Source organism: Cynoglossus semilaevis, chromosome 4 (assembly GCF_000523025.1).
Source record: "Cynoglossus semilaevis isolate Cse_v1.0 chromosome 4, Cse_v1.0, whole genome shotgun sequence".
In the NCBI taxonomy this organism is placed as follows: domain Eukaryota; kingdom Metazoa; phylum Chordata; class Actinopteri; order Pleuronectiformes; family Cynoglossidae; genus Cynoglossus; species Cynoglossus semilaevis.
In genome coordinates, this window is record NC_024310.1 from 11,368,729 (window position 1) to 11,395,490 (window position 26,762).

Here is a 26,762-nt window from a genome sequence, read left to right on the forward strand (position 1 = left end):
AGTAAAACTGTTAATAATCTAATAAGTACTCGACACATACAGTTCTTAAACACAGATGGATGATGGATGGATGGATCGATAGATGGATGGCTGGTTGGATGGATGGATGATAGATGATGGATCGATAGATGGATGGATGGATGGATAAATATAACTGTATTAATCCCTTGGGATTTATTAATCTTTCTGGAAATTACATAAAAGAAGGGTTTTTATTGTTGTTGTTTTTTTCTCTTTTTTTTTTTTTTTTTTTTTTTGCAACTCTCCTAAATCCCTTTTACCTTGAATATTGAATGTTGCCAGATTCGGTCAGATACTATTTTAGAAATTCAGGTAATTCATATGAATTCATATAGTAGTTATATAAGAAGTAGCTGGCAAGTATCTGTGTACAGTATTTATTTTTTCTATGTAAATATCCGTCAAGATTGTTACTAAGTAATTAGAACATACAGACAGACACAGACAACCAATTATTTGTTTACGTTATGAGAAGTAGATGTCAATTCTTATTCTCATTTAACCACCAGGGCTGACATGACTTTGCATGTTCATGTTTGTGGCCACTCAAATCTTCACAGTGGATGTCTGTTCCATCGAATCTGACTTTGCGCAGACACAAAACAGTAAAGTCATTTGTGTTCAAGCTTTCCTTCTCTGCCTCACTACATTTTCACCTTGTCCTACATTATCTTGAATGGCTGTAAAACAAATTGCCATTGTGATATCCACAAAATGTAAAAAGTGCATCGACAGCAATTCCACGTGCAAGTGTCAGAGTTGTTATGCATGCACAAAAAAAAAAAAAAATCAAATAAGACCGCACAAAGAGGTTTGTGATTTAGTTTTCGGGCTGTATTTACACACAAGGACATCATTTCCAAATCCCCCAGCCCTGGAAAATGTTAATCTCACTATGCTAATAGCTGAACCTTGCTTCTCTAACTGTGAAGAGTGGACAAAGCCTCGACAGGCAGAGCTTGTCCTTGGGCTGTAATGCTGCTGCAGCTGCAGGCAAATTCACTGCTGAAAGGCAAAGTCTTGAGCTGTAATGGTGCTCTGGTGTCTGTCTGGAGACCGATTTTAAAATGGATGACCTAGCATAACCCCGTAACCCTTGGACTGTCTGCCCCTTCAGCCTGTCAGCTTCCAGAGATGGTGCATCCACATGTACCGTGACAGCAGTGGCAGAAGATGACGTATATCACATATAGTACATACAGAATGAAATCCATTGGAGTTGGGCCTAATCACCTCTTCTCCGCCACACCTGTGCACAGGCATCTGCCCGTCATGGAGTTGACCGCGCTTAGAGAATTTAGGAAGTCGTACGCAGAACAGTTTGACGTGTTTGAGTGTCTTTCTAGCGGTTTGGTCTTGGGTGTAGCTCATGGTCTGAGAGGAAAGAAATGCAGAAAGGAAAAAAAAGAAGAAAGTGTTAAAGAAGAGGAGGCAGGATAGAGGGTCATTTCATCTATCTGTGTTTGCGCCAACAGTTGGTTTCTGTGGAAACCAGTAAAAAGACATTATCTCTAATTGACACTGTAGCAGGTTCAGGTGTTTTCAATTGTATCATTATCTTTTTTTTCCCTCTCCGCCGTGACTCATGCTGCTCTGGCAGCAGTTCTACACTTCATTCTGGGGCTTTAACCCGCCCCTCTTGTCTTCTGTCGTGGTGTGTAGAGTTGAGCTGGTGGGTTATTCAGGGTGGATGTATGTTTGAACGCGTAGGCAACGCTTTTGTTTCCACCGTAAGATTCGAGTTTTTCAGACGCAGCCGAGCAGATCTGATAAGTGGGGACTGAGGTGAACTCAAAACTTCCACGTAGTAAAAAGGGACTGTGGGTAGTGCGGCAGGCGAGGAAGTAAGGAAAGTGGTTTCCCATCCTTTGAACAGGGGCTTGTTTCTTTATGTTGAGGCTTGTCAGGGTGGCAGCGAGAAACGCAGATGAGTGATCATAAAGTAGCCCTGTCTGTGGGCCATTAGCCCACCACAATTGCTGAGCACTTATCATTAGCCTCTTGTGTTAACCACCTCCTCTCCACCTCCAACACTCCAGCCCTCCCATTCCTGTCTCATGTCACTGGAAAAGATCTTTCCCTGCCTCACTTACGATTCCAGGCGCTTCCTCGCTGCCTGGCGACACCCACAAGCAACAAACTTTTGTTTTGCTTTTGTTCCGAATCTCTATTTTGAAAAATTGCATTTATGGATCGCGTTTAACTGTCTTCGTTCTTTTTCTTTTCTCCAAGGCTAGTCAAAATACAAAATAGAGCTTTGCCTCTTTGTCTGCGAATAACAAAAGCGTTTAGAAAACGGCTGGTAGTTTTTAAATCAATTGTGTTATTACAAGGTGTTTGTTTTTTTTGTGTGTCACCAGTTTGGTCGATCATTATCAGAGTGTCCACCTAGAGGAGAAAGTAAATTGCACAACAACTTTACTTTGTCTGATGGTGTTATTGTTTGAATGTGCGCTGCGTTCCTAACTGTCAGAGAGCCTGTCAACAGCAGTTGGCATCACAGCGTTCGGGAGGACGTCTTATTAGTGCGGGTTGCTTCGTTAGGCCTTCGTCTAGCAGAGACGGACTTTAGGTGAAAGTGATGGTGGCACCTATTAACTAATTTGTCCTCCTGTGTTACCGGAAGGCAGTGATGAAGTTGCCGCAGCCTGGGTTAGGTGTTAAAAACCTGTGACACGAGAACGAAACAAGTTAAGTTTACATATCGTGTGATGCTGAGAGTCCGAAGGCCAACACTTTAATTATTGCAAAATTGCTTCCTATTACTGTACGGTGTTGCATTTTTCATTTCCCCTTCTGTAGTCCAACTTTACTCTTCTTCCTCTTTCAAATTTAATTGGTCCAGATTCAGCAGTGCATTACCATCTCTCTCTCTCTCTCTCTCTGTGGAGTAGAAACGGACAAAGAACAGCTTCTTAAAAAAACTGTGTCTATAAAGTTGTTACGTTTAATCCGAGCTCAGGCAAGTTCAGCAGATGTGTGTGATGTGAATGTGCTCTGTCTGCGTGGGAGCATATGGCGTTGGTTTTGAATGGTGACCGTTTGTGTGTGTGTGTGTGTGTGTGTGTGTGTGTGTGTGTGTGTGTGTGTGTTTGCGAATACCATCTGTCAGCGAGTGAACAGTTTGGGTGATCTCTGGTTAATGTGAGATTTCCCTGTAGAGATCATAGCACCTGATTACACCAAGGGCCAACGGGGAACTATAATACAAGGACGTCCAGATGGAAGGACTTAGGCAGCGTGTTTGTAAGTGTCTTCAATTCTGTTCGCGAGAAGGAGAATGAATCGTTTTCGTCAGCAAAGTGGGAGAATGCTGGTTCACGTTTTACCCGGAAAATACTGCTGTGTAATTTGCCTGTTTAAAAAAACAAAGTAACTGACGTTTGGCACTTTTCTTATTCATATATATTTATTTTTGCACTAAACACAAGTAACCATTACTGTCCATGTTGTATTAATACTACTACTAAGGTTTGGGAGTCTTCTAGGACACCTGCAATACGACATAAGAAATTGTTGTACCGTGTTATATCTCATTTAGAAATACAGTAAAATATTGCCCATGTGGTGGGATATCATAGTTTTGACCTACTGTATCTGGTGCTACGATACATATTATATGAAATCTTTGGAGCTGTCGCATGCCATACATGTGTAATCAAGTCTTTTCTGTCATTATCCACTGTATTCATTCAGAAAATAAGTCTTATTCAGTAACTGTTCCTGCTATTATTCACCATTCACTTATCTGGTTTATGAGGCCTTTTATTGAGGAAATCCATTATGCGTGGTCTGATTTTATTTGTAAACAGAAAAGGTTCAACTGGAAGCCATTACCATTTACCGCAATGTAGGAAAATATCATTAAATGCACTCTTTCAACACAAATGTTGAAAGAGTGCATTTTCAATATGTTCCAGATATTTACTGTTATTCAATGGGATTTTTAGTGTATTAATCCCACGCTGCGATCAAATCTCAAACCACTTTGATTTGACAGCTGATTTGTGTAGAACATCAGCAGCTGCTCTAAAAGACCCGCCCCCCCATTCGACTGCTATAAAAGCTGTCATGTTTAACTACGTAATGGCTACATGTGTTTGTGTTTGTGTTTATGTGCCTCCATGGCTCATCAGTCTTTAAGCTGCTCTGCTGTTTAGTATACGTGCACCACTTGTGTAGAGCCCTTTTGTGCTACGGCTCTTTGTTTGTTTGCGCTGATGCACCGCGTCGGGTTCGGAGTCCTCGTCTGCAGTATCGGATGTCTGAATGTATGCACACACTTGTGCTGAAGTTTTCAAGCCTTCTGACAGGAATAGGTATCAGATGTATGCATGAAACATCACCGGCAGACAGTCTGCTGTTCTGACAGGGGCCGGGCTGCGAGGTTAGTTACTGTTGCTGGAGCAGGAGGCTGAGAGGGAGCAAGAAGGGGCATGCTAAGATTGGGTAAATCTGGAAAAGAACAAGACAAGGCCCAGAGGCAGTGGAAGAAATGATGAGCAAGATGGTTCATACCTGGTGTCCAACATAGGACATGCGGGCCAAAGCTGTCCCGCTACGATGTCCAATCCAGCCCACTTGATGGATTTTGAAAGTGAAAAACTGCACGTTCATTTTCATGGTGTTTTGTCATGTTATATCATCTAATATACTGGCACTAATTTGCAGGAAAACATGGACTGCTATGCTAAGATTGTACTGGTCCGGCTCACTTGGCAGCTAATCAGGCCATATGTGGCCCCTGAACCAAAATGAGTTTGACACCCCTGGTTTAATGCGTGTGCAGATTTCTGTTGTCAGAGTTCAGATTTCTGGCCGTCATCACACACCTTTCCAGCAGATTATATTTAACTGTGCTATCGGTGAGGCCTTCTGTTACTCTTAAGGTTAACTCACACTAACGTGCTTCTCCTCTGCCTCCCTTGGTCTCCGTATCCCTCGTCAAATCAACTTTAAATTCATAGACATTCATTCTTCATTGGTCTCGTCTATTCTTCTTCCTTTGCGTCCTTCAGCTGTTCAGTTAAAGTAAAGAAAGGTCCAGGCCCTGACCGCGGTCTTTCCAGCGCTCTTCCTCTGTCTTATTCTTAGACCGGTGCCAACTGTTGCGTCGTTGGTTATGCCTTTGTTCCTCCTGTGTATTATTTTCTGCCGTGACACTGCATCCTTCCTCCCTATGTCTGCCCATTTGCTGTTCTCCTCGGGGGGTCTATCAGCGGCTGGCCCTCTATCTCTGCAGTGCCAGGCGAAGGGAGGAAGTGAATTTGCAGCTCATATCCTGGTGCAATGCTACGTCTCAGTAGTGCGGCGATACATTTGCACTCCGTGGTGTGTTTTGTGTGTAATAGTGTGCAGTACTACAGGATTCAGGATCACTAATCACTGGCTCCGTTCCTGTACTGTATATGTGTTTGTGTCAGCACAACAGTGGGAGCCTGAATGCAAATGTTGAATGTGATAGAGAAGCTGTGAGGGGATGTGATATCCCAGCTTCTTTTTCCCTATGATCGTGTGCTTGTCGTCGTCAGATCACACACAGGTCCGCCAGCCAACTGGAAGGATGGGGAAAGGATCAGTAAATCTAGGACCAAAGAATCAAAATTGTCCTTATTTCCACCGTCTGTTCATGGAGTTACTTATAAATTAATCGGTTCTGTGTCTTTTAGAGAATTTCCTCTGGTGATATGACGGCTGACAGAGGTTTCTAATAAAGTCAATGTTGTTTTCTTAATGTACGGCGCTGTTATTAGAATCCCAAAAAGATGTTGGCTCCAAAGTATTTACTGCAGTGCCCCCACTGGACAACACATGCAAAGCTATAGCTGCAAATCTCCACTTTGTTAAACATTGTTTGTTAAAAACTCTAGCTACCTTCAAACTGTATAAATGTCACAAATACGTGCATTTCCTCCACTGTATAAAACATTTCAAGAAAATATTGAATTGTTTTCATGTTGTTGTTTTTTTGCTCTGCTGAGCCCCCCTGTAGTAGCCCACCTTCCACTATTTGTCATTGCTTTAGGACATTCTGTGCTGTAGATTTCACAGAAAAAAAAGATCCTGAATCCTGCCTTAATAATAATATTTTATTCATGTTGGAGCTCCATGTGAGGTTTGGTCGGTGCATTTGTTCTGCTTCACCACACGTGAAATGCATTAGCAGTCGCCTGATTGCAGTGTTTATGTTTTCTGCCGGTGTGTGCACACTTGCCGTGGATAGAAATGGTGAGGAAATTTATATTTCCTGTTCAGGAAGGTTATGGATGGATGTAGCGCGTATGTGGAGGAGCCGAACGGCGAAAACACAAGGCACTTCACTGTGAAGTGCACTTAATGTAGTGTTTGTAGGACGCTGTCTATGTGTGATATATTTATGGGTGAGTGTTGGGATATATGGCTGTTGTAATTGTTATTATTGATAGATTTTTTTAAGCTGATTTGTTAAGCTACCCAGATGTAAACTAATTTTAACCACATTCCCATTAAAATTCCCATAACCTCCACTCGATCTAACCTCTCCTGTTGACACTTCTACAAACCAACCGTCTGTACTTATAAATTCTCCTGTGTGCGTTTCTCTGCCTCTTCTACTCTCTCTCGTTCTATTCAAAGCTCAGTTGCTGCTCTGCCTTCACTATTCACAATAATGTAACACCCTCCTGGCAGTTGAATTGAGATGTCTTGTCTGCCTTTTCTGCCTTCCCTGTAATGTCTTTGCAGTGTGCACAAGGCATAAAGAGGTGAACCCAGATCTGTTGAATTTAAAACATTCTCCCTCTAAGACTCCCGCGCTCCGACTGTGGAAGTTGGCGTGTCCCGCTTGTTAACAGTCAAACAACATGCTGGACCCATGGTCTCCTCTCGGTGATGGACAAAGTAAAGGGTCTAAAGTTAAGCTGTGTCTAGAGAACTGGAACTGAGCTGAGGCGAAACACACTAACTTTCTAATGAAGTCTAAGGCGTAGTCAACTGGCGCCGAGTGCACTCCTCGAGCAGAAGATTGAATGTAGCGGTCCGGTCTGGCTTTGTCAGGGGCTGCAGTCAGTTTGAACCGTTATAATTGTGTTGTGGGTGACGGAATATGCAGGAGTGCGGCGACAAAAAGGGAAAAGTGGACGAGTTAAGAAGAAGAAGAATAAGAAGAGGAACTCCATTTCTGAACCGAAGCAATGACATTGAGGAGTTGGTCTTTTAACTTGGAGACCAAGAAAGAGGGAAAAAAAATTTCCCTTCAGCCTTCTGTCATCATCACCGTCAAACTCTTTCATGACTATTTCATAACCTCTGCTTCTGTCAAATCCCAGCCTTCCTGGCTGTATAATACTATTCAGCCAAGAATCTTGCTGGGATCTCTTGTCTTCTTTTTTGGTGTATTTTTAAATTGGCGCTTTGTAGCATTTATTCATAAATTAGATTATTATAATTAGATAAGATTATTTTTTTTAAAATGTTTAAACTGTGGTTTATGTATTGCTTCCTGATAATGAAGAGTCACATTTTCTTGTTCAGACCTCTAGACTTGCACCTTTGACCTGTACTAATGGCCATATATATGTATATTTATATATATATATATAATATGTATATATAAATATATATATATTATATGTATATTTATATATATAATTTTTTTTAATATAAATACAGACCTAATGCACTGTACCAATGGCCAATGGGGAGGCCAGTGCTCCTTTGCTAACTCATCCCAACCTTGTAATGAAAGGAATGCAGCCTCCCTGTGAAGACATGGTTTCTGTTCACGGCCAGTGACCATAGCCTCCTTACTGATGCCCTTTGTAACACGTGTTGTGATGAACTTCACGCGCTGTCGCCTCATTATGAGCTCCAGGCAGCACTCAGGTCCACTACAGAGGCATCCTATCAGCTCATCAGGCCAAGTCGCTCAGGCTACACTCCACCCTGCTCCTCTTCCCTGAAGGGGGGGGGGGTTGCAATGTGTTGCTCACATGGCCCAGGCCACTGACCCCTCTCCTTTAACCCTCACGTCCATTCTTCCCTCTCATTCCCATTCTGATGGTTTGCACTAATTTCTCACCCCTGCTCCTCCGTAGAGTTTCCTTTTTTGAAGCCCTTCCATCATCTCCTCCTCCCTCTCTTTCTCGATGTGTCTCTCTCGCTCCCTCACGCACATTCCCTCTCCATTTCTGTTGCCCTCATGATTCAGGGTCAGAGGCAGATACAACGCAGGCCCTAAGCTATCTCTGCCTCAGCCCGAAACAGCCTTGGGCCCCGAGACAATGGTATGTGGCTGGACATGCGCAGCAGACGCAAGGCCTCGGGGTGATTTGGGAAAGTCTGCGAAAACACTGCTGCACTGAGACTTGTCAAGCACAGACGAACGAGAAAGTCGATTCCTCATACATCAAGCTTTATTGTGTAAAAATTGGTGCGCATAAAAAGCCAAATGGCAAGCTGTTAATTTGGGCTGAATTGTGCAGCTGTGTTGTCAAATGATTGTGTTTGTCAGTTTGAGTTGACCATATCAGTCTCAAGAGGCATTTATTCTTCATTATCATCGGCTGCAGTGGACGATAATGAAACAACTGGGTCCTCACATCACTTAGGCTTGAATCCTGAGCTGTAAGATTGCCACACACACACACCTGCCGCCAGCGTGTCCACGCTGAAAGACAAACCTGCCACGCTACTGTCCCTCTAACTTTAAATTTCGATACGCCACCTGTTTCTTATCTACACACACACACACACACACACACACACACACCTAGTCTGAACTTTTTATTGCAGACTGTTTAGTAGTGTGTCAGAAAATGTGTGCAGACTTGTAGATTCACATACATTGCACACATAGCAACATTCTTAGAAAAAGATAAGGTGGAGTCGTTGGAGCAGATGTTAGTGTTGCATCTGTGCGAGTCTTCCGCCTGCCTTGCCTCGAGCACCACAGGGACTTTGGGAGTGTTTGACTTTATTTAATCCAGGCAGTCGCACAACCCATCACTAAGATGGCATATTTCACACAAAGATCACCAGGATGTCGTGTTGGATAAATCCTTTGTCGGCAAAGTTAATATATAAATTATAAATATCTGCTGAATGATGTTCCTCCTCCTCTGTTTATGAACGCCCTCTGTCAGCTCTCCAGGTGATTTATTCGCTCAGTTTTCCCAGCATGTCAAGGCATTTCACTCCACATTGATGAAATCGGTGTCAAATCAAATGATGATCAAAAGGATAGATATCTTATTTGTGTTTTCATGGGCTGCTATTGTGGCTGATTGTAGTCGAGACTGACTGTTGTGTCAAAAACACGAAAAGGTCAAGACACGGGTCAGCTGTTTATCTACTGACCCGAACGCTCTTTATCTCTTTAAACTCCCTTAATCTCCCTTATGTAGAATCATAAAAATCTTTCCTTTGAGGTGAGAAGGGAGTTGGCAAACCTATGCGTGATGATGACGTATTTCTGTGCGACACATTCTCACTGTCGTAGGCAAGCACACAGCACTCATTTACTGTAGTCACTTGAAACACAGCCATAAAGCGCCAGAGGTGTCAAACTTCTCCACACTGGGACCTGTAAATGGAAAGAGAGACGTGCTGTCACTCCATCTTGTGGAAAAGATGGGTTTCCAACAACTAATGTCAACAGTGGACCTGAGATACAGTCACTAGGGTTATCAATACATTTTTTTACACATTTCGAACATGGCTGATTAGTCACCAATCATATCTTACTATTTTAACCTATTCAAATAAAGAAGCTAGCATGACTGCTGATTTGTAAGTATCAATTTAGAACACGGGGTAACCGATTTGGAGTCAGAAACATGCAATTGTAATTGCAATCTATTAATCGTCATATTAATTGTTATTGACAAAATGCCATGAATAATTGTTATTATTATAAAAAAGAATGTTTTTTGCCAATAACACCCAATCCGAGGCTTGGTGCGTAGTGCAAATTTATAGCGTAATAATTGTTTTTTGAGAATTTTATCAATAAGTGACTTTCTTGTAAATCAGGACTCTTATGAGTAGTACCTGTGTGGTACTTCTTGTATTGTGCGTCAAAGTGGAAAAAAAAAAGCCTTTCTTTTTACACAAATCCTTTTCACTGAAAAACCCACTGGTGGAGCAGGTCTGAAGAGTCACACATCCACACTTCTGACAAACTAGACGGCTGCTTTGTTGACTTTTTTTTTTTACTTCCTTTCAGATGAGCTTTTCAAGATTAGAAGTGGTTGTTCACTACATTAACACTTCAGTTACGACATGGACGGGCCGGGCTGTCCAGTTCTGCATACTCCGTGTTCTGGCTGTCCTTCAGTACTGGGGGGTTGTGTCATTGATTTACTCATGTCATGAATTATATAGACACAGATCAGTGACTTTGTGTCTGTTTCAGGGTAAAGTTCTATTTCTGTTGCTCCAGTTTTATTTAGTGTGAAACTTTGGGAAGGTGTTTTGGTGGTGATGAGTCAGCCGACAGACAATCCCCTTCAAATTCCTTTTCTTGTTGGTAACTTCATTAACTACCAAAAGTTAGTACCTTCAGCTGTGTATCAATTATCTATATTTCCCTGTGTAGCTCTTTCATTTGGTGGATCAGGCCCTTTTTGTGCCTAATGTTTTTCTGCAGGATTTTCTGCATCTATTTTTCAGAATGATAAAAAGCTACACAATTTTATTTCTCTGCTGCTGGCAGTGAGATGAATAACCACAATGTTAGATGTGAGATAAGTAGCCAAAACACAGAGTTGGTCATTAAAATGTGGAGAAAAATCTTTGAGCGCTGCTGCTGTGGTGTCACCCAACTTTTTGTTATTTTTATTTTTTTTATTTGTTAATTGAGAATAAACAAAGCTACAGCTATGTTTAATAAGGTGCAGCATTACAGTAACCCCCAAATAACACAGCAAAGAAATAGAATGAATGAAAATACAGTGGTCCCTCGTTTATCGCAGTAGCTAGGTTCCAAGGCCTGCCCCGAGAACTGAATTTCCGCAAAGTAGTGACGCCATATTTATGCGCATTCAAATGATGATGGTGACTTTTACTGTGCAGCCGATGATTGATTTTACGTATCTCCAGAGGGTGGTGCCATTTCTTGGGGCACCTCTTCCACGGTTTCCGAAGGTGTAGCCATAGTAGTAGCAGGAACCGGCTCTTGTTTGGGATTCTGCAAAAACATTGTGATCGTCAGATGCTTCCGCTGCTTCTTTTTCCAGTCAAAGAGTAGCTTGTAGGCAGTCACACCATCGTTGATTTTGTTGCAAAATTGGACCGATCGAACCATATCGTCGTCCCATTCCTGTGACATCTCTTGCAGATCCAAATCCGGGATACAGTATATTTTATATATACAGTTTTCAAAAACCCGCAAAGTCGTGAATCCGCGAAAGATGAACCGCGAAATAGCGAGGGACTACTGTATTAATAATAACATTGTTGAAAGCAAAAGACCAAATACAAATCTTGATATGGGAAGAAAACAGTCTTTTATTGAAATGTAATGTGATGTATTTTTTGTATCTATTTTAGTTATTAAATTTCTTTTCTCCCTTTATCTCTGTCTTGCAGGATCTGTCTCCAGCCCACTGAGCTCTTCTTGCATGGAAACCCTTCTTCTTTGGCAGCCTCCTCCTCCCCTTAGAGATAGCGGCCGACATGGCAGGATGAGCCTCTGCCAGCGATGATGATGGCCAAAAAGCAAGATGTCCGGACTCCCACCTACAACCTGGTTGTGGTTGGGCTGTCCGGCACGGAGAAGGAGAAAGGCCAATGTGGAGTGGGCAAGTCATGCCTGTGTAACCGCTTTGTTCGACCAAGTGCGGATGACTTCCACCTGGACCATACCTCGGTTCTCAGCACAAGTGACTTTGGGGGACGTGTGGTGAACAATGACCACTTCCTCTTCTGGGGAGAGGCAGGTCGGACAATGGAGGAGGGGCCAGAATGCCGTATAAATGTGGTAGAGCAGACAGAGTTTATAGATGATCAGACCTTCCAGCCCCACAGGAGCACTGCCCTTCAGCCTTACATTAAGAGGGCTGCTTCCTTAAAGCTGGCTTCAGCTGAGAAGCTGATGTACTTTTGCACTGATCAGCTTGGGCTAGAGCAGGACTTCGAGCAAAAACAGATGCCCGAAGGCAAGTTACTGGCGGATGGCTTCCTACTCTGCGTGGACGTTAGCCGGGGTATGAACCGTAGTTTTGAGGACCAGATGAAGTTTGTGACAAACCTGTACAACCAGCTTGCTAAAACCAAGAAACCTTTGGTAGTTGTTCTTACCAAATGTGATGAAGGAGTGGAGCGCTATATCAAAGACTCACACACATTTGCGCTAGCCAAGAAAAATCTGCAAGTGGTAGAAACCTCAGCACGTTCAAACGTCAACGTAGACCTAGCTTTTCTCACACTGGTTCAGCTGATCGACAAGAGTAGGGGAAAACCTAAAATTATTCCTTACTTTGAAGCTCTGAAACAACAGAGTCAACAAATTGCCTCAGCCAAAGACCGCTACGAGTGGCTGGTCAACAGGATAGTGAAAAACCATAATGAGTCATGGCTTGTTGTAAGCCACCGCATGCAGTCTGTCCCTGAATACAAGGAGTACGTATTCCTTGAGGGTACACCTAAAGCCAAGAAGCTTTTCCAACAGCACGTGCACAGGCTTAAACAAGACCATATAGAGAAACGCCGAAAGGCCTATCTAGCTACTCTACCACAGGCTCTGTCCATACTGATACCAGAGTTGGATGAAATAGACCACCTCAGCTGGTCTGGAGTTCAGAAGGTCCTGGAGACAAAGAGAGATTTCTCCCAGTGGTTTGTAGTGTTAGATGACACACCCTGGGAGACCACACCTCATATTGATAACTTGGAGGATGATCGAATCCCCCAGGACCTTTTGGAAACCCCTACAGCTGAAAATATCTATGAGATGCACCTTGAACACCTAAGGAATGAGCGCAAACGGGCTGAGATGAGATGGGAATTTAAGGAGAAGCTGAGTGTCTCTCCTTTCATTACACCAGGGAAACCCTGGGAAGAAGCCAGGAGTTTCATCATGAATGAAGACTTCTACCAGTGGCTGGATGAGGTGGAGTATCTGGATATATACAACAAACACCAGAAGGAAATCATTGACAGAGCCAAAGAGGACTTTCAGGAACTTCTTCTTGAATACTCTGAGCTCTTTTATGAGCTGGAAGTGGATGCTAAGCCGAGTAAGGAGAAAATGGGAGCCATCCAGGAGCTGTTGGGTGAAGAACAGAGGTTTAAAGCTCTGCAGAAGCTGCAGGCAGAAAGGGACGCTCTGGTATTAAAACACATTCACTTCGTCTATCACCCCACAAAGGACACATGCCCTAACAGCCCTCACTGTGTGGACAGTAAACTAGAACAAATATTAGCATCTAGATTCCCAACTCGCTACCCATCATCAGACTTGACAAGGCTGGATGGGGGGAGGGCTGAACGAATAAACCTTGTCATACTAGGAAAAGATGGCCTAGCCAGAGAAATGGCAAATGAGATCAGAGCCTTATGCACCAGTGATGACCGGTACGTGTTAGACGGCAAACTGTACGAGTTAACCCTGCGTCCTATTGAGGGAAATGTACGTCTGCCAGTGAATTCGTTTCACACACCAACATTTACACCTCATGGCTGCCTGTGTTTGTACAATTCTAAGGAATCACTGTCCTATGTTGTTGAGAGTATAGAAAAGCTAAGGGAGTCAACAATAAGCAGGAGGGAAAGGGAAAACAGCCTTGCCCAACTCCCACTATCCCTGCTTCTGGTCACCAAGAGGGGTGTGGGATCAATAGGGGACATAGGGGGTGAAACGGCTCAGACTCTCATTCAACATGGGCAGCAAGTGGCTGGAAAGCTGCAGAGTGCGTACCTAGAGCCCGCTTCTCCAGGTATGGGATATACACGCAATGTCAGTGAAAAGCAGATCAACCAGCTGCTCAAAGGCGTCTTAGAAACAAGGAGGAGCATAGGGAGCAGCTCACCTCCCTTACCTCCGTCAACATCCCTAAGAGACACTCAATCCCAGTCAGGCCTAGAGACCAACCTGAAGATAGTCATATGCATGATGTGTGGAGACACGTATGACCTAGACCAACTTCTTGCTCCATTTTTGTTACCCCAGCATTGTCGCCCTGTTTCCTCTCTCAGCAGTGGCACCTCTGTTCTGCTGGATCTCAGTATTGGAGGTCAGAGGCAGAGTATTGAGCTGTCACTACTCTCTTTCCATTCCACATTCTCTCTACGAAAAACCGGGCTGGTCCATGGATACATTGCTGTTTATTCTGCTCGCCGTAAGGCTTCTCTGGAAACTTTGTGTGCTTTCCTGTGTGAAGTTCAAGACATCATCCCGATTCAGTTGCTCGCTGTAGGGGAGAGTCAGATGGAACTGTCAGACTCAGATTCTGCTAAGGAGCAAGTGAATCAGGGAGAAGAACTGGCCCATGAAATAGATGCTAGGTTTAACACAGTGATTTGTGGACATGGCGGGGTCGTAGGGGGGCTTCACAAGATCGATCTTTTTCAGCCGTTCCTTAAGGATGTGGTGGAGAAACGCACTATTGTTGAAGCCACACACATGTATGACCACGTGGCTGAGGCGTGTACTAACGAGAGCATTAGCCCTCGCTGTGGTTCTCCCAGTCCGGTCAACATACTTATGGACTCAGAGGATGATATTGATCCATCACCACCATACCCAACCTTGAGGGAGGACGGAAATCTAAGCTCCCACCTGTTGAGCTTTAAGACGTCGGATCTGGATACAGGCGATACCTTCTCTGTCATTTCTGAACTAAGCACCTTTGAAAAGCTCAACAACAAGATTCCTCCTCAGGTTAAACCCAAGCCTGTGCGTAAGGTACATCTCGGTTCATTCATTGACCAGCAAGGCGGCACCAATCGCCGTTCCCTGCCCCAAAATGTCACCTGGGCTTCAGGCAGTGACGGTGGCTATGACCCCTCAGACTATGCAGAGCCCATGGATGCTGTGAAACCACGATTCACAGAAGAAGAAAACATTTACTCGGTCCCTCACGACAGCACACAGGGCAAGATCATCACCATCCGCAATGCTAACAAAGGTCAGGCAAACGGTAGCGCTGGGGGGAACGGGTCAGACAGTGAAGCAGATAGCAGCTCACTTGAGCGCAGGAGAAAGTTGTCTGCGTACGGGATAAAGCCTAAGCTTTACCGGGACAGATCCAAGAGGCTCGGCAAGTTCAGCAGTTTTAGAACGAGCTTTTCTATAGGAAGTGATGATGAGATGGGAGGTCCACCCAAGGCCAGCCAGGAAGATGGAGGAGCCCAAAAGGACAACTCCATAGAGGAGAACGAAGACCCCAAAAGGAGAAATATCCTCAAGAGTCTGCGCAGAAATACAAAGGTCAGTGGGTTTGTGTATATGTTTAAAGGTGCAATGCTCAAATGTGTCATTTTATTGCATAATATTTTGTATAAGAAATATCTATTGAGACTAATTGCAGTCGGGAAAAAAATATTAACAGAGCAACCTACACTTTTATGTCTAACTCCTCTTCACGAAAAACATAAAGCTCAGTGAAAATGCCACATTCTTACAGTAAGCGTTCCCCCAAAAGCTTGTCTAACATAATTGCTTCCCCGACTGCTCTGTGGGAGCTCCGTTAACTAGCCACATCATCAAAAGAAAGAGACGGATTTCATATACTGCAGTTCTACACCAAAAAGTATATAATGTAATCGAGCAGGAAAAGATGCTCATTAAACACAGTTATGTGTTATCTACTCACGCTGCGTGGAATATTTACTAAACTACAGCATGTTTATTTTCCCAGGATAGAAAGTCAATATCTATCTTACTGGTAATTTAATTGAGGAAAATAAAAGCCATATCCAGGTTTATACATAGTCCTATTAGCCGTAAACATCCCTGCTGTTCATTAAGTGATCGTCGTAATAGGCGAACAGTAAGGGGTCCCAACCGAGTTGTCACTTACTGGAAGTGATGCACTTTAAATGAACAAAACATTAAGGTGGAATCACTTTGGCAGCAGATTCTATTGTATTATGGCTTCTGCTCTAAATGGCACATTCAGCAGTGTAATCATAATAAAAAAATGCCATAAATGTTTAGTTAAATGTAAGTCTTCCGAAATAACAACTTTTAACCCTTTCCCATTTTTTACATAATCTTGTATATTATTTTTAAAAAAACCTCATTTCTAACCCCCCCGCAGTGCTCTTGTAATGATTTTTCCTGCCTTTATGCTTGTAAATCAATACTGCGTCCATGTCCTTATGGACAAAGACAGTGATATTCATAAAACCCCGTCAAGCTTTAACTGCAGTTTGGATGTTAAAAAAGAACTGACGGATTCACAGTTTCCACTTTGTCGCTCTGCTGCTCATTTCTGTTTGTCCTTGTGATGTCCACATGTTGCGCTGACACTTCTGACCTTACGCCGTCAGGCTTATCACTCCGGCATGCTGATCATTCGCACACAAGTGCCCCCTGAATAGATGTTACGGGCTGCATATGTTGTCCATGTGCCTCTGTGGTGATTATGATGGCTGCCAGTAGGGTAGAACAGGAGGGGTGTGATTAATATTTTCTCACAGCCCAGGCTTGTCATCTGTCACTGCTTAAAACTTCCTCTTAATGCACTAGCAGACTTTGCTCTCAGTTCACTTGGTCTCATTTGTTATTCTGGATGAGAGTACGTCGAGACTGGTGCAGGAGAGTAGACGTTGGTCAGACTGCAAACGAAAATCGGGCCAGCCGAGTCTGGGCCCCACATCAGCGAATATACACTCAGTGGAACTGACGTTGCCCAGCCCTGTGCTCTGACCCCGTAGCCAGAGGGGACCCAGTTGAAAAGGGGAATCGATAAAGTATCACATAACACCAAATAGATGCACAACTGCTGAAAAACGGGGAGGAGGCGGTTTAGAGTTGAAGCACCGTCGAAAACTCGAGCCAGATGAATTCAGACCAGCGTCATTTCTCTAATTAGCGCTTTTGATTTGTGCCGCGCCGCAACTCTGGGACCTGGAAAAGACACATTACAGGCCATTATGGCTTCGCTGTGGTTGTAACAAAGTGATCAGGTTCCATCACCTGTCTTCTAAGCAGCTGTCGCAAAGATAAAAGCCCATTTTCAATCTGCTGCAGCCTGGAGTCCCCTGAGGATGACACAATATTGAGTTATCGGTTCATTGTAGGGGAGATGTATTGTATCTGTTAGTGACCAGGCCATGGTGTGGAACTGACTCTTTCTGTTTGTGTGGATTCTGATCGATAAGAAGCCACTAAGTAGGCTTTCCACCTGGCTTTGTGGTACTTTTTTGTCACTGCGTAACAGATCCATTTTGTTCACTTCTCTCAAAACCTATAACTTAAAAAAAAAAAATTCATTTAGCTGCTTAAAGGAGTTAATGTGCGGGCTAAGTTCATGTGAAATATCCCTATTATAGGATGTCATTTGTTGCTCTTGTGTGAAACAGTTACAGCCATATAATGCAATGTGACAAAAATTGTAGTGATTAATAATTGTATCATTACACAGCATTTGAAACCGTCCAAGGTGAACGCACGGCGCCATGCTTTTTAATACGTGTCGGCTCCACGCCTTAACCTTGTGGCACAGATCACAGAAGATTACATTCTTATCAAAACACAGTATTTGACACAAAGAGGAAAGCTTATCTCAATTCAAGTTCAGTAAATGGACGTACATTAGAAGTTGAACAACAGAAATGTTTACATTTGTCTGGACATTTTTATCTGTCTACAACACAGGTGTCACACTCATTTTCACCGGCGGCCACAGCATTAATACAGTTTGTAAATGGATGCACACAGCATTAATACAGTTTGTAAATGGAAGACTGCATAGATCAGGGGTCCCCCAACCCTGCAGACCAGTATCCATAGGTCATTTGGGACACAGTGAAAAAATGTACTTAATTTTTACTAATTTACTTCATTCAAAGAAAATCCATTTACTTTCTCTATTTAAGAGAATATTTTGGAAAAACAGGTCAGGGGTAACGGGTGGTGCTGGCTGACCAGTCTTTTGAACCAAAAAGGTTGGGGACTGCTGTAGATTTAACTACTCCATAACAGTCTATTATATGTTTCTGCAAGTGAATATTAGTTATTCAAAATAAAAATATTGTTCAATCCTGTGTAATTAAAAAACCTTTAAACCGCGGGCCACACAAAACGGCTCGGCGGGCCGCATCTGGCCCCCGGGCCTTGAGTTTGACACGTATGGTCTACAACATTCACTTTACTTTTACCTTAAGGCCTATTGTTTTCAATTGAAAATGCTGCAATAATAGGGAAACTCCCCCAGGCTGCCGTCTTACTGGGTTGGTGCATCAGCCTTACCAGTGTGCCAACATTATAGAATTGATATGGAAGCTATTAAATCCAATATATATGTGATCATTTCATCACTGATACCTCGCTGAGTCCAGTAAGAGTAAGTATGTCGACATTATTTTGATGAGCATTGAAAAAAAAACGCAAGTTAGTGCTATTTGAGCATTGAAAAAAAACGCAAGTTAGTGCTATTTGAAATGTGTTTGCATATATTTTCTGTAAGTCCAGCTCCAGTCAGATTTACACAACTTTTCTACACTCATTTAAATGCCCTGCGCTACTTTTTCTTTATCTCTCTCTCCTTCCCACTCCATTCTCTCCCCTCGCCACCTCCTACAGCTTAAATCCTCCTCAGCTTGTAAGAGAAATGCTTCAAATTCCTCAGTCACCTAGTACCAGTGTAGTGTCCTCATATGAGAGATAAGAGGAGAGAAAGGGAAACGGGTGTTTGTGTTTGAAGGGAAGCAGCGCCGCTCTGGTGGAGTGGGGATTGTGGCGTTTTTATGCATCCTTCAGCATAAAGCGGACTCTAAATGTTTGATACGCCGTCCTCCGTGTTATTATTAAGGAAAATGTGTTTTATTGTTTATCTTTTGTGGTCGAGGTTGGTTTTGTGTCCTCGGTGCTGGCAACGCGTTCCGTCTCACTCAGCAACAACAAGGAGTGGCCAGAAGGCAGAACTGCAGGGGTATAGAAGACGGTGAGAGATAGAAGGGGGAAAGTAGGTGGAGGAGACGACGTAGGGAGTGAATGACAAAGTCTGCTGGATGAAGATGTGGCACTGATACATAACACAGCTTTTCAGAGAAGACGCAAATAGATGATAGGATGCTACCCTGAGCTAGAAAACAAGTTGCCAAGGAGTTTGGTCTATTTTTACCCACCCTTTTATATCCATTAAACACTCACGGGTTTTTGGTGAACCTGGAAGTACATGTACTCGTACTTCACGTGTACAGTAGATCCCCTGCTGTTGAGAAAAAGAATCTACAATTGCTGAATGTGTGTGAGTTAACTGGAACAAGAGAGCGGCAGAGGAAGGCAGCAGAAGGTGACAAGCATTTTTAGTGTATTTTTAGCTTCAACTAAACATATTTTTGCCCATTTGCATGTTTCCCCTGCAATCATTGTGTTAAATTAATAAAAGACTTAAGTGATGGGAGCTAAACGCTGGAAAAGGTTTCGACTGAGATTTTACAGCCCCTTCGCCACAATTCTCTTTGTTTCTGCCCATATTGTACATAACCACATCAATTGGTTATTTTTTTTCCAAATAAAACATTTCCAATCGCGATGGTTACATAAAACATTTTAAGTGTCTGAAGCCATTCCTCTGGTAGAGTCACTCACATTTTGGTCATAATGGAAAAATAATAACCAGGAGCAGTTCTTTTACTGACTGGCTCGGAAATTGCTTTTATTTAACCTGGACATTTCCTCGCAGTGGGATCAGGTTTAAGTGAAGTGTAGACACTTTCGCTGAGCCTCCAGTGCTGCTGAGTCATCTCTGAGATGGGGGAGTAACAAAGCACTTCTCTGGAGAATATCATAGAAACTCACCTCAACCTTCTGTCATGCTGCAGTTTATAAGTCGATGGCACTATTGACTCTGACTGGGTGAATGTTTGGACGACTGATTCGCACAGAATAACCTGATTAGAAAAACAAAATGTGTTTTCTTGTCTTCATTTGATGTACTCCATGTTAGAGATTTTGTACACATACGAGAGTCAGTTTTTATGACAAGTAGAAGTTTCCTAATCTCTCAAAACCTGGGAATGTGTCTTTAAAATGTGTGACATCACAAAGCGAATCATATATGTGTATGTATAGCAGTAGAAGTAAGTTATCTGTAACAAAACCAGGAAGACCAGTCGTGCAACTTCAGCTAGTCAGCTTGTTATCGTAGAAAGAATGTCAAAGTTAAAAACCGTTGACAGAAACCAGTTGTTCAGATTACAGAACAAAAAAAAGGTGTGATAAGAATTCCAAACGTTGTCGATCCATTTTTTGTGTTTTAGTTTGGTGTTGTTTGTTTTTGCTGAAGCGTGTTGATACTGAGACATGGAGGAACCATAGTAATTTGTATTAAAGTCAATGACAGCGTGACGTCTTTGTTTTCATCCTCCCTGGTTTATTTGGGGGATTTTAACCATTATATTTTCCTTTGCAAAGGATGTCTATTGTTAGAAAATCATGATTTTTTTTGTTTTGTTTAAATAATAGTTTGAATCCCACCTGTGGAGTAAAACAAGTGATTCACAGCTTAGATATTTCAAATAATTTAAAGATAACCTTTTTAAAGAATTAAGGTACTTTTTCCTTGTTGCGTCTTTTGTCATAGTCAACTTTATATGCAATGAAAATGACGACCACATATTATTCAAAAATAAAGGCTCAGTTTGATGGTATACTCAAAGAGATGATAGCTTGCATGGTAATAATCCAGCACAAAAAAAAAACTAGAGGACTAGACTTATATATTCAAACAGCAGCACTGATAAAAGCTTACAAGAACAACCTGCCTAATTAATGTTCCTCGAGTAACGCGCTGTGTTTTGTACAGTAGCTGTGTATGGTTAGCATCAGAATTCTGGTCTGAATCTTCAGCAGAGGCCAAGCTGAGCAGTGCTGCTCCTTTTCTATCTCTCTCTCTCTCTCTCTCTCTTTCTCTCTTTCACTCTCTCTCTCAGAGCCTGCACAGCACATAAAGTGTTTGTGCCCAACCGACCGTGTATCCTCGCCTCACCACACGGTTTGCCAGGACAGAACCTTCAAAAAGAGGCAAACCTGACAAATTTACCCGAGATCCAGGCCTTGTGATGCATCCAAACGTTTTCACTAGAGACTATTAAAACACCGGGCGATTACCACAGCCACCAGAAAGTTACAGAGTTTTTCCTCCGTTTTCCCAGAAGAAAAGCGGGATTTTAAAAAGCAATTTAAGAGTGGACGTACGGACTTTGGTTATCTTTGAGCTGCGGTGCGGTAGAGAGAGTGTGAATGGAAGAAGAGAGTAGTGGAGGAGTTGATAAACACACCGTGTTATCACTCGCTGACACCCACCGCGCGGGTTTTTTTTATCAGATGCAATTTTCTCTGAGGGTGCTGAATGTGTTGGTTTGAAAATATCAACAGAAATTTTGGAGAGTAATTCATGTCGTTTCTGAAACGCGTGCCTCTAAAGCTCCAGCGAATGCGTCTCACCGACTTCACTGTCCTAAGAATCTTAATAATAATAATCACTTTTTTTTTTCTCTTTCTCTCTCTTCAGAAACCTCGAGCCAAACCACGCCACTCCATCTCCAAACCCCTTGAAAGCAACTACTTCGGCATGCCGCTGTCCACCGTGGTCTCAGCGGAGAGGCCGATCCCGGTCTTCATCGAGAAGTGCATCCGCTTCATTGAAGTGACAGGTGAGAGTAGCAGCTTTAATAGCACTCACAGTTTAGGGAAATTTGTTGTAAACATCTGTAGTGTATAGTCTGGTTATACAAACACACACCTGTGTTTTCCTTCATACACTCATTATTCTTAATGACACTGCTGTAACGATCCATGTCAGGTAAAACACCAGTGTGAAATGCCTATTAAACGCTGATCGTTACCAAGTGTGAGTGGCAGACTGTTCAGACAGAGAAAGGTCATCAGGCCTCTTCAGATGACAGTGATTACAGTCGATGACAGTCAATTACAAACTCATCAGAGTCACATTCAGGGGGGGAAAAATAGAATTTTCAACAGTTTCAAATATTTTAGCGGTAAGTATCATGTTAAGAGTAATTATGTCTGAAATACTACAGTTTAAATGTAAATATAGTGTGTATTATCCGTAGATGTAAGTGGCAGTTTTCAGCCCTTTTCTCCTCCTCTTGTTGCTACTCTCCCTCTCTCGTCTTTTCCTCTCAACTCCTCCTCTCCTTTCCTCTCCCTCGTCCTCTTCTCTTCGGGTCTCACCAAATTCTCTCGTGGCGTTGCCTTTTAAAACCTTGCCGCTGTGTTGTCCAGATGTCACCCCGGTCCTCCTCCACCTCCCACACCGCCCACCAGTCTGTTGTTGCGCCTCCCTGCCAGCTTTACTCTTTCCTCTGCCACCAGCTGTTACAGTAAAACCAAGTGAGACGTCCGGTGGAGCCAATGTCTGCGAAGAACGTATAGACCATCTTTGGTACTAAAGTCTATCAGTGTAATCTAACTGGGGTATTAACAGATATTAAAATAGTTTTATATGATAAAACTTTTTTGAAATTAATAACTATTCCAAGCCCGGGTTTTGTTGTTTGCCTTTAGGCCTTATGGTTGATGTTGTGTTTACTGGCGTCCAGGAAATGAGATGGACTGCAGTGAGTTTATCAAAATATAGCTGTTGTTGCTTCTGTCATGTCTGTGCATTCCACTGTAATCTGCCTCCTGATTCCTGGCCCTGTTTTTGTGCGGATTGCTGAAGCCTCAGTGTAGGAGTGTGGAAGGAAAACTGTGAATGAAGAAAGAACGGTGTCAGATTCCACCTCAGACGTCCTGTTGTTGACTGCAGTAGTCACAGCAATGATAATAATAATAAAAAAAAATCAAGTTGTTGACTTCTCAGTTACAACCTAGTGTTGGTCTGTACCTGCTCTGACTATTCCCCACTTTTGAAACAGTCAACATCTGCTGTATTATAACTTCCTAGTCTCAGTTTCCTCTTCCTCTTTGTGTGTCCTTCCTCCCCCCCGTGCACTCATCCTCCCCCTATCTTTCCAACTGCCTCCTCTTGTCAGATTCCATCTCTTTCATCTTCTACCCAGACCGTACTTCTATTCTTATTGTCACTTCTTTCAATTCAGTAAAATTGTTTTTCTCCTTCACTCCCCTCCATCTTCATTCTCCTTTCATTGCTCCCCTCCCACTCTACGTACGTGTGTGTGTGTCCATGTGGTTTGGGCCGAGGGGGGGGGGCTTTTCACGTAATGTTCTCCACCATCATTGTCCGATCAATATCACAAGGTAGGAAATTGAAAGAGCATTTGGGCTCAGTTTTTTTTTTTTTTTTTTTGGCATTTCTTAAGCTTGTGTGTGTGTGTGTGTCTACTCCTCCTACATCCTGTTCGAGGATCCACTGAGAATGTGAGCAGATCTACATTGTTTACAAACTAACACATGTTGTGCAGAAGGGCACACACACACACACATGCCCAGAGCATGGACGGGCTGATTGGAAGGGGAAATGAGCTACAATGACTTATTTATTCACCATACAGTGCTGACCCTATGGTATGTCATGACATGTGTTGGGTGTGTGGGTGTTTTTGTTTTTTTGTAGCTGACCTTTGGCCTCCAGCTTGGACATACATCCTTCCTCTTTTTGGTCTATCTTGGGCAAAAAAAACCCAAAAAAAAACCTCTCAAGAATCAACCATAATCCCAACCCACGTGTTCCTGAGTCGATTCTCTGTCATTGATAACACTCCTATTGTCTGGCGTCCTTGTGTTGGAAAAACACTGTCAGTGAGAACTCCAGTATCAAACTTAACTTCATATGAGTCAGTAATCTTCAGACATAATAGTCTTCAGTATGGCAGTGCAGAATGGTACCGTGGTATTTTTTTTTTTTTACTTAGCCAACCATAACAAAAAAATATTTTTTTCTCTTACAAAATAACCAGCAAACCCCCCCCCCCTTCTGTTAAAAAGACGCCATAACAGTGTTTGCCAGGAAAGCAGACCGAAAGCTGTTCACAGAATGTAGAAGGGTTTATATATTAAATGACTCAGCTCGAACAAATTAAGAACCAAGAAGGGAAACAAAAACCAAGATGATGATGAATGCGCAACTCCTGGCATTTCTTTAAAAATGGCACAAAATACCCTCTAAGTATATATTTTAAAGAAGCTAAAATAACCCCCCCTTCACTGGAACCTAGCCTACTTGTACCTACTCAAACAGACACGCACTTAATTCTCGCCGCCGCTTTTATGCATTTCTTTTTATTCCAGCGTCTTTGTCGATTTATCTGGTGTAGCTCAGCTCAGCTCATTTGTCCCGAGGAAGAATAAGCTCTGTTATTATTTTGTGTCATTCTCCTGCTTTGAGCTCGTAGACATGCAGCTGTATAAAAATCAATCCACGGCGACTGCCGTTATCTCCCCCTCAGCTCTGGCGCTTTTTTTCTTCTTCTTCTCAGGAGTGGTGGCCTCAGTGCTCTCTGCTCCGGGTGCCGGTTTGATAAATGTGTGTTAGCGTGTACGGGCATATCTGCAGCCTGTAGGAACCTCCATAGCGACGTAAAGGGCAGCACCCAGCGACTGCCTGTCTCCACAGAGAACTATGATGTGAGCCTCTGGGCTGCAGGACCCAGAGAAAGACCTGGTTCAGGGGCTGATCAACGTGTTCTCACCGTGGCTAGAGAGGAGGATGCCGGTGAAGCAGGCGTTTGGTGTTTAGATTGTGCCCAGGAAGTGCTTCTTTGTTGAAGTCGCAGGAAGAGGAAGCTGATTCCAGGGTTTCACCTTTTGTGTTTCCTGATTCCTACTCCGACACTCTCAACTTGTTTTTTTTTTTTATTCTTCTGTAAACTCTCTTTTTATTTGTTATTTTCCACATATCTCCGTTCCTCCAATCCCTCCTTATCTTAATCCCTTCATTTTTTTCCTCCATCTCACTTTCATCAGTCTGACCCTGACTCTTATGCATCCTCACACTCCTCCTATATATTTCCACATCCTTGGCTTCTCGTCCCCTCCCCCCCCACCACTTCCCTTCTTCCCCTCTCCCTATCTGAACCATCCCTGTTTTCTTAGCGTCTGGCTCGAAAAAGCTTTTGTGGATAATTGATTGGTAGAAGAAAAAGATCGATGCCGTGTGCCTCGACTGAGAGCTCTCTCATTTCCTCCCTGCCTCTCTCTATCTCTCCCCCTTTATCTGCCACTCCCTATCTCCCTCACCCTTCCTCAGATTGCTCTTTGTCTCCCCTTGATTGCCACCAGAGTGTCGGCGAAGGTGCCGATGCGTGTGGGAGGTGAAAGCTTATTATTTTGGTAAAGTGGGGGGAGGAAAAACTATTAATGAACTAAAATGGAGTTGAGGAATGGAATAAAACCAGTGTTTACGTACAAACACAGCCTGTGACTTTCCATCTCTGACCTCCTGGGACTCCTGGGAGTTTTTTTTTTTCATTGTTAAATATACATACAATACGTTTGTATCTCATCTTTTCCTCCACCTCTGGTTCTCCAACCATCCCCATCCGTCGAGGAGCTCCATCTCCTCTAACCTTTGCTCGATGTATCCCCTATCTCTGCTCAGCACATGTCCAAACCATCTCAACCTTGCCTGGAAACTTTTATCTCCAGACCAACCAATCAGCTGTCCCACCGATCTGCTCATTTATAATCCCGTCTACGGTCCGTCAGTTCACCACCTTGGACTCGGCCACCTCCGGCTTCACCTCCTCTCTTTGGGAGGAGGGACAGTACTCTTGATTTGGGATAGACGTCCTCGTGTCTGTTTATATATCCATGTGTTGCTGTCATAATGTCTCAGTGCTCCACCACTGGTCCAAGGTAAAGTCAAGGAGGAGAAAAAAAAATGCACAGTCTGCACACTCACTCACGTTAAAAAATGGTCACACGGACGGCCTCAGAATGTCGCCATGCCCTTGTGGGTATTTTTAACGGTCATGTGGGGCGACTTTAGAAGTTAAATAAATAGTGCTTAGCATTGCCTTTAGATGGGAGACGTTGAGAGACTTGTACCGCTGCCCGCGCTAGCTGTACTGTATCAAAGGGTTTTTGAAGGTGACAAAGCAGCTACTACACATCTATATCTATATATATATCAGTCCATATACGTATGTGATGTATGCTCCAAAAGAATCAAGGAAAGACACTTTTCCTTCTTCTCTCTTCACCAGGTCTGAGCACAGAGGGCATCTACAGAGTCAGTGGCAACAAAGCAGAGATGGAGAGCATGCAGCGGCAGTTTGACCAAGGTGAGTTCCACTCCACTCCTGGCTGTACCACATACTGTTCACACATTTGTACCTTTCACTCTTTTGGCTGGGTGTCCTAAAGAAAAGACCTGGGTGTATTCCCAGTGTTTCTACAGTATGGCCTCCTGTACACAGCTGCACAGAGAGCTGCTGTTTGAGTTCTGATTACCCAGAGACCCATCAATGAACTCTCCTGAGATAACTGGCCTCTGCTTCTGTGTCAGCTGTACAGCGGGCTCCTCAGTCATCTACCTGCTCCAGCCACTGTGTTACACCCACGTGTGCATGTACACAACTCTCCTCATGTGCTCGTCTGTCTGCTCTGGCCAGTTAATTACCTACAGATTGGTTCGGTTAATGAAGCGTGCCGCTACAGAAAT

General features: G+C 43.2%; 1 protein-coding gene across 2 annotated transcripts in view; it reads left to right on the top strand.

Annotated features, from left to right (window-relative positions):
• Nucleotides 1-26,762, top strand: part of arhgap35a (Rho GTPase activating protein 35a) — a 54,434-nt gene that overhangs the window by 22,989 nt on the left and 4,683 nt on the right. For both annotated transcript variants that reach the window (XM_008309156.3, XM_008309155.3), the window contains 3 exons: nucleotides 11,590-15,430; nucleotides 21,687-21,828; nucleotides 26,305-26,382. In XM_008309156.3, the coding sequence (XP_008307378.1) occupies nucleotides 11,702-15,430; nucleotides 21,687-21,828; nucleotides 26,305-26,382 (3,949 nt within the window). In that variant the 5' untranslated portion in view covers nucleotides 11,590-11,701. The remainder of the gene's footprint in view (nucleotides 1-11,589; nucleotides 15,431-21,686; nucleotides 21,829-26,304; nucleotides 26,383-26,762) is intronic.